The sequence below is a fragment of the Eriocheir sinensis genome, chromosome 55, assembly GCF_024679095.1.
Source record: "Eriocheir sinensis breed Jianghai 21 chromosome 55, ASM2467909v1, whole genome shotgun sequence".
In the NCBI taxonomy this organism is placed as follows: domain Eukaryota; kingdom Metazoa; phylum Arthropoda; class Malacostraca; order Decapoda; family Varunidae; genus Eriocheir; species Eriocheir sinensis.
In genome coordinates this window covers 3277994-3295233 of record NC_066563.1, presented here as the reverse complement: position 1 = coordinate 3295233, position 17240 = coordinate 3277994, and the positions used below count along the sequence as shown (strand labels likewise).

The 17240-nt window shown below is 46.8% G+C and overlaps 1 protein-coding gene across 1 annotated transcript in view; it reads right to left on the bottom strand.

Moving 5' to 3' along the window:
• Nucleotides 1–5217: 5217 nt before the first annotated feature.
• The window catches only part of LOC126983897 (doublesex and mab-3 related transcription factor 3, truncated-like), a 29073-nt gene continuing 17050 nt past the window's right edge, over nt 5218–17240 (bottom strand). The window contains exons 2-4 of the mRNA XM_050837079.1: nt 16360–16641; nt 12893–13170; nt 5218–7588 (exon numbers count right to left, since the gene is read on the bottom strand). Of these exons, the coding sequence (XP_050693036.1) occupies nt 6717–7588; nt 12893–13170; nt 16360–16641 (1432 nt within the window). The 3' untranslated portion in view covers nt 5218–6716. The remainder of the gene's footprint in view (nt 7589–12892; nt 13171–16359; nt 16642–17240) is intronic.

Sequence of the window (17240 nt, the reverse complement as noted above, 5' to 3'; positions counted from 1 at the left end):
TGCGTGTGTCCCCTGCACTATCTGGCCCGACCTGATTTACCGGCGGGCTTTAACGGTGGACGGACGGAAGTGGTCTGTTATCCGCTCCATTGTTACCCCGAATGATACGGGATGCCAGTGTGGTAATTTGGAAGGCGAGTCCCCAGTGCAGGGCTGTAGGGAAGGGGGGGTGAGGCATTGCCATGGAAAGGTACTTGACTTGCGTTACAATGTTGCGGTGTTGCGGCCTTGTTTAAAGCGGGAAAATGGATGTGCAGGCAAGGTGTCAGGCATGACTGTGGACATGTGTTTTGCTCGTCAGCACTGAAAGTAGCCATGGCAACTATATTTGTGGCAACTAAAAATCTTTTGCACTCGCCACTCATGGCTGGATTTTTTGTTGTTGTTTTGTTGTAGATTTCTTAATGTCCACTGACATAGACATATTGGAAAATTTGTCATCAGATTTGATAATTATTAGAGTCAGCTGATAACCAAAGAGATTAACCTTTACATATAATATCTGATACAGTGAATTATTTTTTGGCTGGTAAACTATGAACAAGTACACTCGCCAGGGGCTGGTAGATAAAAACACTGACTTCCAGGACTGCCTGCTTTGCTCTGTTGCGGGATCGCGGCCTCGCTTGACGCGGGAGAATGAAGACAAGGTGTAAGGTCACTTGTTTAATAGAGGGTTCCATGTATTGTTGAAGCACTTGATGAGTGTTGTAAGCATGTGGTAAGAGTTTAGAATATGCAGACGTGCTTTGCTGGGGGGGTTTCAGGTGAGGAGGAGCCGCGTTGATCTCGTTAATAAAAAAAAAAAGAAAAAAAACATTCTCAGCTTCATTTTATACAAATGTCTCTTGCAGGAATATATGAATAACGTTTTTATTTCATTAGGAGCAATGATGTGTGTGTGTGTGTGTGTGTGTGTGTGTGTGTGTGTGTGTGTGTGTGTGTGTGTGTGTGTTCTCTCTCTCTCTCTCTCTCTCTCTCTCTCTCTCTCTCTCTCTCTCTCTCTCTCTCTCTCTCTCTCTCTCTCTCTCTCTCTCTCTCTCTCTCTCTCTCTCTCTCTCTCTCTCTCTCTCATCACCTGTTTTGGGTTACAAACGAGGGCACAAGACAGGTGAGGACGAGGTGCGGTAATGGCTTGAAACACACCTTCAGTCCCCTGTAGTCCTCACCACTCCTTGACACACCTTCCCTGTGACTACTAAACACGCCAAGTACGGTCTGGTCGGCGATCGGTAAGCATCATCCCAGTCAGTATTCACAGCAGGACAAACACTACTGTCGACATTAAGTTGACGTAAGGAAATGGAATAATGTCAAAGTAAACGTCGAGAGTCAACTTAAATTTCGACAATATTTTTTTTAAAGCTATTGTTTATTTTCTAATGATCTGCGTGTTAATTTGGTTGGTGGGTACATACTGGCGAGCATATCACATGAAATCAACTTAACATTTGCTGATTAATTCTACTTGAAGGTATAAATATATCCTACGCTATTACTTTATCTGTATGCAGAGAAATAAATGGAGGAAGAGGAGACACACGGTTTTAGGAAACAAATGTAATGATGTAAAAAAAAATCGGAAACCAAATTGAGACTGAAGAGCAACCAGGAGAACCACAACATACGAACCTAAATAACCAAGAGTTCAAAGTGAATTTCGTATTGAATACCAACAACTGACCACAATAACCTAATATGTCGAAAAAACTGTCAAAAACAACAAACCACTGCGTACGGATTTAATAGTGTGAAACGAAATAATTATGCGCGATTCGGTTGAAAAAGTCTTACATGAAGGAGACCGGGCGAAGATAAACTGTACGTGAAGGTGTCAAAAGATTAATAGAGAGGAAACACGGGAAGAAAAACTAGAATGCACACAGGTAAAAGAAATAAAAGACGGAAAAGGAGCCAATAATTTAAGTAAAGGCAGGTAGAATAGACGTGAGGCAGGCGTAGGAGGTGGAGGCAAGTGGAGGACGCTCTGGGAGGGAGTGGAGATAAGGAGACGAGCTTGGCAGTGATGTATGAGGTGTCAACAGACGAGGTAACTCTCTCCTTCTCCAGGTGCTGACCCTCCTTACCTCCCTCTCACACTGCCTCTCCTCCTCTCCCTCACTCTCACTGTCTCTCTTTCCTTCCTTCCTTTTTTCTTTCCTTCCTCCCACCAACTTTCCTTTCTTCCTTCCTTCTCACACTCTCCTTTTCCCTCCCTCTTCTCTTTCTCTCCCTTTCCTTTCTATTCCTCCATCCTTCCTTCCTTACTTACTTACTTCCTCTCACCCTCTTTCCTTTCCCCCTCCTTCCTTCCTTCCTTCTCACTCCCTCTCCCTCTCCTCTCCATATATCTGTTCTCTTTATCTTCTCTATTCGTGTTTCATCCTTTCTTTATCTTTCTCTCTCCTTCCTTCCTTCCTTATTTCATTCCTCTCTTCCATCCTTATTTTCTTTCTTCATTTCTTTTGCTCTTCCTTTTTATTCTGGCTGTCATGTATTTTCGATTTTTGTTTTTCTGTATGTATATATGATTATATGTATGGATGAATAAATGCATGGACAGCTTATGTTTTGGTAGGTTATTAAATGTATAAACCGCTAATTCTTTGTTACTTCAGGACTTTTTTTTTAATTTTTTTACGGGTTCCATCTTTCATTCATTCATTCATCTGTTTCCCTTTTATTGAGGTGTGGGTTCCCTTTTCAAATGTCATCCTTATTCTTTTCAGATGATCACCTGGACTGATTATGTAAGTACCCATGATTACTGTTATTTTTTTAGGTGGCTTTATTGTAGTTATTGTTGTTGTTGTTATTGTTGTTGGTATTGTCAACGAAAGGGGTGAGTTTTCTCTGTTTGCTTTTTCTGTTTGTTTTTTTCGTCGACTACCGTTTCCGTGTCTCCTCCTACCCCTGTACACCTACTCCACTTTCTCCCCTCCACTCCACTCCTGACCTCTCCCTGCCTCCTCCCTTCCGCAACCCTCCTCTCCCTCTTCACATTCTCTCACTGTGACTTCCTGTTTCCCTTTCTCTCTCTCCCTCTCTCTCTCTCTCTCTTTCACTTCCTACGCAATGTTTCAAATTGTTTCGACTGTTTATATTATATTCCCTAGACTCCCCCCCCCCCTTTTTTTTTTCATTTTTCGTTCCCCTTTCGTTCATCCCTTCTCTCTGTTACCTCTTTTGTCTTTTCATCTTTTTATTTTTGTTTACTAATTAATCTTTTTTATCTTCCTCGTTCACTGTTATTTTTCCGATTGATCTCTTTTCCTTTCTCTTATCGCCCTCTTAATTCATTGTTGTATATTTAGTTCTTCATTATATTTCCTCTTTTATTTTCTTGTCCCTACTCCTCCTCATCCTCTTTTTTTTCTTTTTTTTATTCTCTTTTCATTTCTCTTTTGTTTTGTTTTTGTTTTCTCCTCTTCCCTCTGCTCCTACCCTTTGTCCATTTTCTTTCCCTTCTTTTCTTTTTGTTTTTCCTTTAAGTCCCATCCTGTTTTCCTTAGCTTCCCTCTTCTTATTAGTCTTCCTCGTCTTCTTTCTCCTCTTTGTCCTCAGTCATCTTTTCCTTATGCTTTTTTTTCCTTTTCATATTTATTCTTATTTATAGCATTTTTTCAGTTTATTTCCCTGTCTACTTTCTCTTTAATACATTTAAGTCCACTGTCTCTCGTCCCCTTGTTCCTCTCACGTCTCCTTGTGCCATTTCTCCTGTCCGCCTCCTCTTCCTCTTCGTCCTCCTTCCATCTATCCTTCCTCGCTGTCTGCACATTCCTTCTGCTTCACGCTTCGTCTGCCTGAAGAAGGGGTGAAGTTCTACACCTTAAAGTTTCGAGGTGTGAGGGAGACTGAGAAGAGGAGGGTGCGAGGAGAGGGAGACAAGGAGGGGATGAGGAAAAGGAGAAACACGAGGGGATAAGGTGAAGAGAAGGTTACAGAGGTTAGGTGATGAGGTGAGAGGGCAGAGAGGGATGGTTAAGGGAGAGAAAAAGATGGAAGTTGATGGTGGCTGGTGGAAAATAAGGGAGTTGATGTAGGGAGGGAAGGAGGGAGGGAGGAAGCGTTGAAAACAAGAGAGAGCAGGGAGGTCAAATAGAGACATTGATAAAACAGTTTGAGTTTAGTGGAAATGCATACACTCGTGCGCCTAAAAGGAGAGGATTAGGGCCACTTTATCCTTTATCCTTCTCTCTCCATTCCTCCCACACGTCACCATCTCTACACTGTTCCCATTCCTCCGTGTTCTTGTCGCCCACGCCGGCCACCGCTCCTGCAGGCTTCATGAACGGCCTTGAAAGCTCTGAAGGGAGAAAAGATAGGAAGAAACGAGGAAGGAAAGAAGAAAGGAAAGATAGAGAGAAGGATGGGAGGAAGAGAGGAAGATTTACGCTATCAAGACTAATGATGGTATTATATGTTACCTCCCCTCTCTCTCTCTCTCTCTCTCTCTCTCTCTCTCTCTCTCTCTCTCTCTCTCTCTCTCTCTCTCTCTCTCTCATCTGGAGCTTAGGACTGTCATCCACGCGTTGACATCCGACCTTCATACATCTGGATCTTTGCCTCCTCTGTTCTCCAAGCGACACAACCATTGGCTGAAACGCTTAACCATTTGCACCCTCAAGCCCCCTTAGAGTGAGGCTTAAAATACCGTACAAGAAGGGCGTGGGTCGAGCCTTTCCTCCCCCAGGTGTAGCAGAAGAGTCACCGAGATAACTTAAAAGACCCACGAAGACGTAACTGATTGACACAAGAGAAGCAGATTTTGGCCCTTGTTTGCATGTGGCGTTGGGTTGAGTGAGGGGCGGCGGGTTCCGGAGTGTTAGGCGTAAGGGGGAAGTGTCTCCAGTAATGAGTGGGGAGGAAGTGTACATTGTAACGCTAATAGGACCAACTTGTACTACCTCCAACGCCTTGCTGCCGTTACACTCATAAGTTATCACGTGGAGGTGTCGCGAGAGAGGGAGGAAGGACGGGCGGAAAGAAGGTGGAAGGGACGAGGAGCAGGGGGACGGAAGGAAGGAAGGTTGAATGAACGAGGAGCAGTTGCCATGTGCTTGATAATATTGGTGTTTTTATACAGCAAGGAAATGCAGATCAAGGAGTACCGATAAAGAGATGCTCATAACATGCCGCTGTTATAGTGAAAGTAAAACATGTACCCTCCAAAGGTGTGTAGAGGTGTTGATGCCTTACTCTTGAAATAGTTTGCCATAAGAATGAGAATATACAGTGGAAGGAAGTTGCTTTACGTGAGAAGGGGACGGAAGAGTGAAGATACCAGTTAACTCTTGCATCAGTGAGTTGAACAGAACAGCGACGAACTTGAGCAGTCTTGATGTTTGTTTGTATTCATTGTTTTCCATTACTTGATTTTCGGTGCCTCTCCCTTGCAGAGGTCATCCCCGTCCCGTGTTCCGGTCAGTAACACGCACAGTCACTGAGGAACAGTTTATTGTCGTCGCCAACTCGGCCTCAAGACTCGAGTTGGGTCATCATAACAAGTATAAAACAATAATACGCAGCCACATGCTTCTCTTCCCTAAGCCTCGTCAAAACATTGGTACACACACACACACACACACACACACACATCTATTCGACACATGAGTGACGCCTGCGTTCAATTAACAGCGGAGACACAAAAATAATGAAATAAAAATCTGAACTTACAAGTGACGCCTACAGGTAACATTGCACAGTAAAGCGCCACTTCTACTGCTATAATAAAGTCAAACGCTAATTGGTATATTTATTCCTATGGATACCTTGATACGTCTCTTAAATACATTTGATAACCTACATTTCGTCACACTGTCCTATAACTAGTCAAAATTGAGAGCTTCCCGTTTTCATTATGCTTATTAGCTTTTTAGGAGTTACTCAATTAACTGGTCACAAAAAATGCCCTAAAACTTAAGTACTATTTCTTTGGTCGGCCACTTGGGTAAACTGAAGGCCACGTGGCGCTTCCTTGACCCAGAACTGATGTTGGTTTTAAAATTTCATGACTTCCACTGACTTGGGGTGATGAAGAGGAGGGAAGAAAGAGAGGGAATAGGAAATTAAGAAATGGCGAATTAAAATGGAAAAATAAAACGTGAAATTTGAAAGGGGACTTTGAGACAGTCCTAAAGAAATCTGTGTTGAAGAGAAGGACCTAAGCTATCCTGAAAATACTGGGCAAGTGTGATCTGGTGAAAAGAAATCAAGACGTGGACGTGAAGAAACGATTTGGAGGAAGTGGCAGCAAAAAAGACAGAAGCAACAGAAAATAACTGTTTGAGAAGAAAATAAACGCATCCTAAAATAATATAGGAAACGTAAAATTGTAGTAAAAAAATCAGGGCCAGCAGAGATGAAGGCAGGCCTTGGAGACGGGAGGAAATGGGAGGGAGCGGAAGCACCTAATACGCCACTGACTGGGCCTCGTGTGGCCGCCGCTGCCGCAAAAGGAGAAAAAAAAAACTTAATTGCATGATGGCGCAGCTGCATGGACGGCCCCAGGAGTGAGTCGTCCCATCGTCCCTAGTTACCGTGTCCTCCCCGAGGCTCGTCTCATTCTGCCCGAAGATGCGCCTATTTATCCCACTCCTTCATTGCACCCAGCCGGTCCTCTCTGTGGGTCGTCCTTGGCAGACCGACAGGAGGCCGCATGGGGGTCTTGGTGGGTTTGTGTCTGTGTTCCACGCCACTGCCACCCTCGTGAATCCTCATGTCTGCTTCCCAATGATAGACTCCACCGAGAAGGATATAACGGCTTTCCTTGGGGTGGGGCAGGTGGTGTGGACGTTCGGGCGGTCACCGGACGGGGTCGAGGCCAAGGATGAGATGCGGAAGTCACCTGTGGGCGTGGAGGGTGGGGATGGGTGACGGTTGAGAGGCATCCCCCAGTGTGTGGGCGGGAAGGTCGGCGAGGCGGGATGGTAGCCATGCTGGGGTGAGGTGGGTGACTGCAAGCCTTGCGTCAGCAGCAAAGGGTTGGTGGGCCGTGCAGGGATGGCGTCGGGGGAGCTCAAGGGACTCATTTTCTTCGGGCTGCTAGACAGCGGGCTTTCGGTGGGCTGTGGGCGGGTGGCTGGAGGCGAAGGCGAGTTATTCTCCTCATCCCTGCCAACAATCCTGAAGGCGGAGCTAGAGGAGGCGGCGAAGAGGGAGTGGGAGGAGGGGAGTGGGAGGGAGGGTTGGGCGAGGGACAGCTGCAGGAAGCGTGAGGGAAGCTCTTGGGTGCCTATGGAAGCGTCGTCGTGAGGGGTGTGAGTGAGGACGGCTGGGGGTGGCGAGGCCAGGTATCTGAGGGCCCTTGCCTGGTCCCCGCCACACGCCTCCACGACCAGCTGCAGCAGGGCCTGGGCGGGCTGCGGGTGGAGCCTCAGCGCCTCCTGCAGATGGACTGGCAGTAGCGTGACGTGTCCCACCCACTCAGGCGGGATGTGGGCGGGGAGGTGAGTGGCCTGGGCCAACAGAGCCTCACGTTGCAGCATCACCGACTCCAGGTTACGATCGGCAAAGGCGCGTCGCTTCCGCTGCCGCTCGCTGAGGTAGGGCGGCACCCGCCAGTCCCGACCCAGTCGCTGCCGCAGGTCTGCAACGCGAGACACATAAAACGTTAGTGGGACAGGGACGCCTCCACAGGAAGAGGAAGCGTTAGAAGGAATAATTTTATAGGCTTCAGAATTGTTGGTTGTTTTTGTTATGTTTAGTTATTATTACTTAATAGTGGTAGTAGTAGCAGTTGTAGTAGTAGTAATAGTATAGTAGTAGTAATAATGATACTAGTGATAGTGATAGTAGTAATGGTGGTAGTAGTAGTAAAATTTGGTATTATTAGTAGTAGCAGTAATAGTAGTAGTAGTAGTAGTAGTAGTAGTAGTACTAGAAGTAGAAGTAGTAGTAGTTGTAGTAGTAGTAGTAGTAGTAGTAGTAGTAGTTGTAGCAGCGACTAAATGTTCCTAATTGTATACTGTTTATAATGTTGATAATTATTATTTTGTATTATATTTTTTTCTTGTTCATCTTAATTTCAATGAGTAAATAACGCATCAGTGACCGCGGCAGAGCTGGGGTGGCGTGTGAGCGGCGGGGGTAAGGTAATGACGGCCCCACGTTACCTAACCGCGCAGGTGGCAGGCTGGGAGGGAGGGAGGAAGGAAAGGCCGAGGTTTTGCAAGTTGTGAAATAGTGACTCACAGTGGAGTGCCGACACCTGCAAAGGTCTTGCCAGAAACCCAGCAACCACTTCAACGGGAGGACTGTTTGGAGAGGACTGGGTGAGGGGAAAGGGAAATGGGTCGAGGGAAGGAGGGAGGGAGATAAGTGTCATTAACCGTAGAGGTGATGTGCAGGTGTGTGTGTGTGTGTGTGTGTGTGTGTGTGTGAATATGTGGGGAGGGGGACGGGGGCATAAGTTGAGAGTATCGTGCTCTCTTGTTACACACACTCCTCTGCTGCCTCAAATCTTTCCTCTGAGTCTATGTAGTTGCCATGAGAGCTTACCTGACTTTGTGCCCAACCTGTATTTTTTTCCTACGCTTCATGTGCCTCATACCGACTTTTCTGTTCCGTTAAGATGGTAGAGGGCTGTTATTTTTTCGTGATGTATGTCGATTACGATTATTGTTATTTTCTTTTATGTGTATGTGGTGAGGAGGGAGTGGGAAAGAGGCGGGGAAGTCTTTATTGTTCGCCGGTGACCACAAAGTAACGGGATGATACGGGACAGCGAAGACCCCAACACGTTAGAGGTTAGACCAACACTCCCTCCATTCCTCTTCTGCTTCAGTTACTCCCTGCACAAGAGCTTTCCGTCCTCCTGCCACACCTAAGCGAACAACACACACACTCCATATTGATAACTTTCCACCCATACACACTTTATAGTAACACATATTTTCCATTCTTTTTCTACATATTTTCACCACTCCACGATCGCGCGTCATTCCTCTATCACAACTAAGAAGAATATACATACTCCCTGGACGTACATTTCCACCCTTCCGCTATAGAATTTGAAACATCTCGTCACCACTCCTTCGCTGCGTCTGCCACCATCTCCACAAAAACCTTGATGACTAACGCTACACACGCACAGACACTCACAATCTCTCTTTGTATCCCTAGCATTTTTCAGGCACTTTTCCTCTATAAAATTTGGACCACCTCGTCACCATTCCTTCGCTCCTTCTGCCACCATATCCACAAGACCCTACGACAGCGAAACGCTTCACATACAGTCTCAATCTCTCATTATCTCTAACATCTCTGAGGCACTCTTCCACTCTTCCGGAGCCAATTTGTCAAACCCGTCAAGGGGACAACCCGCGACACAGAGGGTGACGCGGGCGAGCTACTGACCCCCGCGGCGGACAGCTCAGGTTACAGGGACGAGGCGAGGAACTGCTCTGTTTGCCCTGACATGTGTGGCGCTCAAGAAGGGATGCGAGGATGTTGCTGGTGTGAGACAGGGGGAGGTGTTGTAATGGTGCTGTGTTCCTAGGGGTTGTAATATATAGGCTGGTGATGATGGTGAGGAAGATGAGGAAAAAAAGAACGAGAAAATGATGAGAAAAATAACTAAGATAATAAAGAGAAAGAAGACTAAGAAGAAAAAAGAAAATGTAAGGGGAGAGTCAAAGAGGATGAGGAGGACGAGGAACGAGAATAATAATGAAAATATAATAATAAGTAGTAGTTAAAAAGAAAGAACAAATTAAAGAAATGAAGAAAATGTAGAAGATTCTGATGGTAAAAAGACGAAGAAAACTTAAGGAAAAGAGAAAGAAGACAAATGATAAAGATGAGAAGAAGGAAAAGAGTGTAGGAGGAGGAGGAGGAAGGAGGAGGAAGAGGAGGAGGAGCGAGTGTCCGGAGGGTTAAGGACATTCCGGTCGAGTGATGAATGGCCCGGGTGCACGTGACGCTGTTTGTTTGTTTGTCCTGCATGTTTGTGTGTTTGCCCGGCTAACACACACACACACACACACACGGACAGGGAAAGAAAAAAGGTGCTGCCAAACAGACAGACACGTGGTGACAGAGACAGACACAGATAGAAAGATTGATAGACAGAGATAGAGAGAAGGAGAGAAAGTGGTAGACTGACATGATTAAACTGCATAATGACCCACTTAACGATTTACATATTTGACAGAGCTGGTTTAAACGCACATGAAAGCTGTCTCTGAGCTGCGTGTTTGACTGTTGTTTGTTGTCACTACCACTGAGAGGATTATTGCATTAGTGTGTTTGCGACGGCAGGCCACCAACGAGCTTTGTGTGTGTGTGTGTATGTGTGTGTGTGTGTGTGTGTGGGTGGGTGTGGGTGTGTGTGTGCAGTAATGTAATCTGTAGGGAAAGGAGGAGAGAAAAGGGGGAGAGAACACACACACACACACACACACACACACACACACACACACACCACACGAGCGTAAGCCCAGGCCCTGTAAAACTACAACTAAGTAAATACACACACACACACACACACACACACACACACACGATAATGAACACTTGCTTTCGTCGGGAGGGTACCTGCTGGCGAAAGCGAATCTAACTCGTGATCAGGCCGTGGTGAATTACACACACACACACACACACACACACGCGCGCGCGCGCAAAACCATATATCGTACACACACACACACACACACACACACACACACACACACACACACACCTATACAAACACAGAATATCCAGTAAATTCGAGAATGATATTTCCGGAGGGGAGGGAGTACGTGGTCGACGGGGTGGGGTGAGGGGGGTGACAGGGTGTGCAAGGTAGAGAGAGAGAGAGAGAGAGAGAGAGAGAGAGAGAGAGAGAGAGAATCAGGTATAGTCCAATCAACAAGTGTAGTCATGTATATGAGCTATGAGAAGATTTGTATACATATGATAATTATATATTGTAGCATTAGGAGGGAGATGTAACTCGAGTATTGTGTTAGTAAACACGGTTGGATTTATTTTTACCACTAAGCAATGTTGTTTTGACTTTTGGGCACTGCAATATTCGTGTAGCATGTAATGTTTGAATTTATTTATTTATTCTATTTGTTTATTTTTATTTACTGTCAAACTATTTTCTGTAGCCTTTCCTGCTTTTTCTTAATATACTTAGGTACATATAATCGTATTCACTTTCATCTCTTTACTATTTTTTTTTCATTTTTCATTTATTCATTCACACAATCCTTTATATGCAAAACACGAAACGAAAAGCAGCATCAGTCCACGAGGAAATGGCTGACTGATTGGCTGACTGTCTGGCGGGGGGCTGACTGGCTGAGGAAATTGGAGGCTGTCGGCGTCCCATTATCCGAACAGAATTTCCTCTCGTGTGTGTGTGTGTGTGTGTGTGTTGCCGCACGTGCCGCTGGTCATGTGCGGGGTGAGGGAGTCATGCTTCCTGTTCACATTCACACACACACACACACACATACACACACACACACACACACACACACACACACCAGCTGCCAGTTACTCAGGAAGTTTCTCAAAATCATCCTTTCTATCTGACCCTTCGCACCTGTTTCCGAGTTGCGTAAAAAAAACCGTTTCCGAATTGCGTAAAAAACAATAAAAAGCCGAGTAGTGTGACTCTCTTATCTTTATTTATTATTGTTGTGTTTATTTGATGAGGGTCAGTGTTTATGTGTGGGTGTGTGGGTGGGTGTGTGGGTGTGGGTGTGGTTGGATGGGTGGGTGTGTTGTAGAAGTTATTGTTGTTCAGAAAGCTCTTGATTGTAGTGTGAGTGTGAGGTTGTACGGTTGGTCACTATATGTCTGGTAGTCCTTGATATTTCGGTTATTTCACGTGGTACTTTATTTGTTCTTCTTTAATTCTTCTTTCCTCTTCGTCTTCCTTCTCCTCTTTCTCTTCCTCGCCTTGAGCTCCCCCTGTTGCTCTTGTTACCACGTCATGTGATCTTGTTGCCAGGACTCGGGGTGAGAAGCCCATCCGTTGAGTCTTTGGTTTGTGTTACGATTATTTATGTGAAGTATTTGTTTCCCAGCCCGTTCGTCGTCTTCTTTGCGTGCGTGCGTGCGTGTGTGTCTGTGTATGTGTGTACATGTGGGTATGTGCGTGTGTGTGAGTGTGTAAACAGGTGCTTCTGTAATGTATGTGTGACAGTGTGCGTGCATAAATTAGCCTTTCGGGGGAGGGCACAAGGGGTGAGGGAAGGTGGAGACTGAAGAGGAAGGTGAGAAGAAAGCAGTAAAAATAGTTACTAAGTTTAACCGTGCGAATGAAATTGACGATACTCCCATAACTCTTGAGTCAACACGAGTGGGCGTGGGGGTGGTGGGGGGAGCGTGGGGGTGGGGGTGGGTGAGGGCGGGGGGTAGGAGAAGGAAGCTGAGGGTAGGGTTACGTCGAGACAGAAGAGCCACTGTTTACACGAGAGGCGAGAGAGGAACATCCTTGGTCTCTTCCGCTGTAGACACAAGGCCCTCTTACTGTTCCAGCTGGGAGGGAGGGAGCGACGGAGGGAGGGAGGGAAGGGTTGGGGCGGTGCATAGAGGAAGAGAAGGAGAGGAAGGGGTGCTAGGGGAGGCAGGGGGAGAAAGACGAGAGGAAGTGCGTCGCGTTGTAATGAGAAGGAAAAATCAAGATTATATAGGGTGCTTGTTACAGAGAGAGAGAGAGAGAGAGAGAGAGAGAGAGAGAGAGAGAGAGAGAGAGAGAGAGAGAGAGAGAGAGAGAGAGAGAGAGAGAGAGAGAGAGAGAGAGAGAGAGACAGACACACACACACACACACACACACACACACACACACACACACACACACACACACACACACACACACACACACACTCAGACACACAGACACTCAGACACAGACTAGACACACAGACAGACAGGCAGACATATAACACTCACTGGTCATGAGGTCCCGGGCGATGGCTGACTGCTGCAGTGACCTGAGGTGCCGCTGGTAGAGCCTCTTCTGTGCCAGCAGTGCCTCGGCGGACTTCAGCTTGGCACGGGCAGCCTTGGTAGCAGGTGACTCCTCCGGCTGACCCTTGGCCCCACCCGTCGAAGAGGAGGAGGTGGAAGAAGAGGAGGAGGAGGAGGAGGAGGCGGCCGGCGAGGTGGTGATGGGGGTTGAGGAGGACATCGTTGACACCACTTGGTCCTTAGTCTCCGAAGCTTGTTGTCTGTCGATGATCGTAAATGTTCGTCAGTTGTTTGTTGTTAGTTCCATTGTTTGTTTAGTTTATTATTAGGCAACAAAAATATTTCTAATGTACGCTAGGAAATAGATTAATGCCGAACTATTAAAGAAGATATGTATTTGAATATAAAGAATGCTGAACAATATGTTGGCTTTATTTCTCAGCGGGGCACCAAAGATATTTTTAATGGGGATTTAGATAATGGAGTACGGCGAAACCTTGATTTGCACAGATATATAATGGCAAGAAGGATCGAAAAAGGAATACTAGAAATTGAATTACTAAGTTTATTTTGTTTGGTCAAGGTTCAATTCAAATGCTCCTAATGGCATTTTGACTCTACATTATTGCTGAAACAGTTTGTCTTTGCAGCTAATGATAACAACCATAATAATAATAACACGAAAATACAATAAATAGGCAACTTGTGCGTTTTGTTTGTTAATGAAGCACCGAAAATCTTCCTGAAGTGGTGATTGACGTAAGATTACCGATGCAACTCCGGATTAGGGGCTAGAGACGATGATGAAAAGATTGATATTAAAAAGAACACAGAATGGGTTCGAATCCCCACGCTACCACCTGGGGTTTTTCAGTCACCGCCGAGTGGCCTAAGACTACCCACATGCTGTCCTGAAGACCACCCATCAACCCGGACTCTAGAAGAAACCGTCCAAGTGAATCAAGAATGAGTTCCGGGGGGCAGCATGAGCCAAGAATTAATGGCGCCACGATAAAAATTGCCTGCGCCATGACGGGCTTGGGCCGACCACCATGCCCCTTAAAAAAGCCTACCGACGCTATAGGCGGACACATGTAAGAAAAAAAAAAAAAAAAACGTCTACGCTTCTTGCTATCTCCTCTCGCCTCCTGCCCTCTCTCCTCCTTTACCCTCCTCCCTCCTTCTGGGTTACACGGGAACTAGGAACCCTCTCTTCTCCCCTTATGCCCATTCTTCTTCCCTCTCTGCTTCTCTTCCTCCCTCTTCCCCGCGTTCCGTCCTTCCCCTCCTCCCACCCATACATAGGCATCGTCCCACCCCGGCAGTGCAGCAGGCGTGGGCGTGCCCCCCTGACTCTAAATAGCAGTAGATGGTGTTGGTTAGCTCGAGGCGACATGAAAGGTTGCTGAGGGTGGAGGGTAAACAGCCACCCATTACCAGCAGCGGTGCCAGGTGGGCTCAGCTGGTGCGACGTGCGTCCTCCTCCTGCTCCTCCTCTCACTTACATCTCTTCGTCACTCTCTTAACTCCCTCCCTCTCTCCCTGACTCTGCCCGACCACCCTCTCCGCCCCGAGTGGTTATATTAAGAGTTTTATGTCCGGTTAGCTTTATTTGTGATCCGAGAGACAGGGACTATCGCGTGAGTGAGATGTAGACGCAAGATATTAACGGTGTGTTGTTAAGTGGCTCGGCGCCTCTCTGCCAGTCCCGAGGGTGCTAATCAAACACCATCCCCCCCTCCCCCCTCGAGGTATTTTTACCCTCACACAAGTAAGATCTCGTTCAGGCTGACGTGCGTTCATACCGGGCTGACACACACACACACACACACACACACACACACATATACACACACACTGGCGCTCACGTCTATGCCCTCCCCACACACACACACACACTTAAGTAGCCGGTCCAAAGCCACATTCACACTCCTCACTAACTTATCTACATCCTGGGCCATAACACTTGAGGAGAAAGTGCTAAATGAGCGACATGGCGAACATGATATGGTAAACACGGAGAGAGGAGGCTGGAGGTGAGGGCGAGGGCGGGGTTACCGTGCTCGGCTAAGTGTTTCACAACAAACTGTGAAGTATTACAGCTGACGAGGGCCGGACCGGTGCGGCAAAAAGCGAGAGGCGGCGGAGTAACATGATCAGTCTCAGCCGCTCACCACTTGGGATTACTTTACTCATGCATGAAGGAAGAGGAAGTGAGCAGACCAGGGCGGGGCTGGCTGAGGGCGAGGGGGAGACAGGGGAAGGGAAGAAGAGCGGGAAAAATATGGGAGACGTGTCGGAAGGAAAGGAGGATGAGCTGAAGTTCAAAGGGATTGTGGTGATGCGGCTTGAGTGTTGATGAAGAGGGGGAAGAAATCTTAAAGGAAGGAGATTATAGCGTGAATAGTGAAGCAGATGAGAGTGAATTTGTGAATAGCAATGCAAGACAATGATTAGACAAGTTCAGAAGATTGGTGGGTGAGTGCCGCGACGATATTGATGAATACAGGAAGGCATACAAAAAGGAAGGAATACCGTGAGTGTTGAAACATATTGATGGATAATGAGTTAGAAAAAATAACTAAGTAGACAATAAGTAGACATATAGGAAATTAATAGATCACCAGAAGACGGACTCGGTTAAGTACAAAAAAGGAATAAGATGGATGAAAGAGGGCGAAGAAAATGAAGGGAAGCGGAACAGTGGAGACGAAAGTGATGGATGAGGCAAGCAAAGAAAAATGGGATGGTTGAGAGGGAGGGGCGGGGAGAGGGGAAAAGAGGGGAGGGAGGAAGCGAGAGGGAGAAAGAAGCATGGCTCCTTCGGTGAAGCCCTGGGCGACTAGAGCGAGTAAACATCCCCTCGAGGTGGCAGCTGGCGGCGCGGCAGGCGGGGGCGATCGTTCCCTTTGTGAGAGCAGCGCGCCGACGTCCCGCACCCAACGCCCCGCCAAGGCAGCTGACGGCCCGGCGCAGCGGACTCTTCGGCGACAAACAGCGCCTCTTGGAATTTAGATCGTCTGACTCCCGCCTGCGTGTTTTTACTGTTTTCCCCACCGCTAATGAGACCCGCGATCAACACTTCCTTATTCTCCTTGTTTGTGTCAAGTTATTTTGATCCTTAAAGTGTATGACGCCTCGACACGGCTTCTTCGACAACAAACAGACCGCGCAATTTTGAATAAACATAGATCGAAAAACTCCCGCTTCTTGCTGCTTCGCGTGTTTAGACTGCTTCCTCTGCTCGCAAGAAGACCGATTTTAATGTTTCTGCGCGTGGTTCTGCAGTGTTATCCGCTTACTTCCCATAACTCCCAACCGAGCATATCCATGATTGACACAAGAGGACACCGACTCAATTGAAAAACTCCAACTTCAAATTTGGGGAGCCTTTAAAAAGACTCCCTCATCCTCATCAAGACAAGTCAAAACAGCAAAATGTGACTTACCTCCTTAGTGCCACCTGCGCCGCCATGACCCGCTGCCGTTCCACCACCAGCAGGCAGTTGGCGCAGCGACAGTCCCGCCATCGACACAGCTTCTTGTGGCCCTTCAGACATGAGACGACCCCGTGGTTGCGGCAGCGGGCACACTTAGGGGTCCTGAGGAGTCGGCGAGAGGAGGGTGTCGCTGGCTTCTTGGCGGCGGCAGAAAAGTTGATCTTGGTGTGATGCGGGGACGAGGCTCCGCGAGGAAAGACCGTCATCTGCGTCTGGTCTTCGCTGCTCATCCTGCCATGACAACACAGAGAATTAGCCGCATATTCTCAAACATTTGGGGGCCTACACACCCAAATTTGATGAGACTTTCGTACAGGTTGTGAGTATTTCCATGGGTAGTCCTACTAGCCTAGTAATAGTTTGACAAGGTTTCTGCACCATGAATGCGGAAAATGCGTATGAGATAGCGACTTAACTCCTTTGTGGGCTTTGGAAATATTTATTGTAGGAGCCCAAAGCGTCTGAGCATATTGGCCTTATTTTTAGGTGCAACGATGAGCTAGCAGAAATAGGAAAAGTACTGATAGCCATTAAGGAATTTGGTTTTACATCGTTGTCAGTCAAGAAAAAACTCAACAAGGATAACATCGTTGGGATTCACTTGAGTTGTAACGGAGCGGAAGCGGCGCCACGCTGCACAAAGTTTATGAATTCAGGCACGACTAGAAGCCCTCAACTAGAAAAGGAATGTTCTTTAAGGTCTCCAACTTTAGGATTTTTATTTCTTCGTGAGTCGGCGGAGAGCGAGTATGGAGCCACTCAGTCAACACAAGGTTCTTATTTACCCTGAGTGGAAGTTATGTCGCCTAAACACTTAATTTTCTTTTACC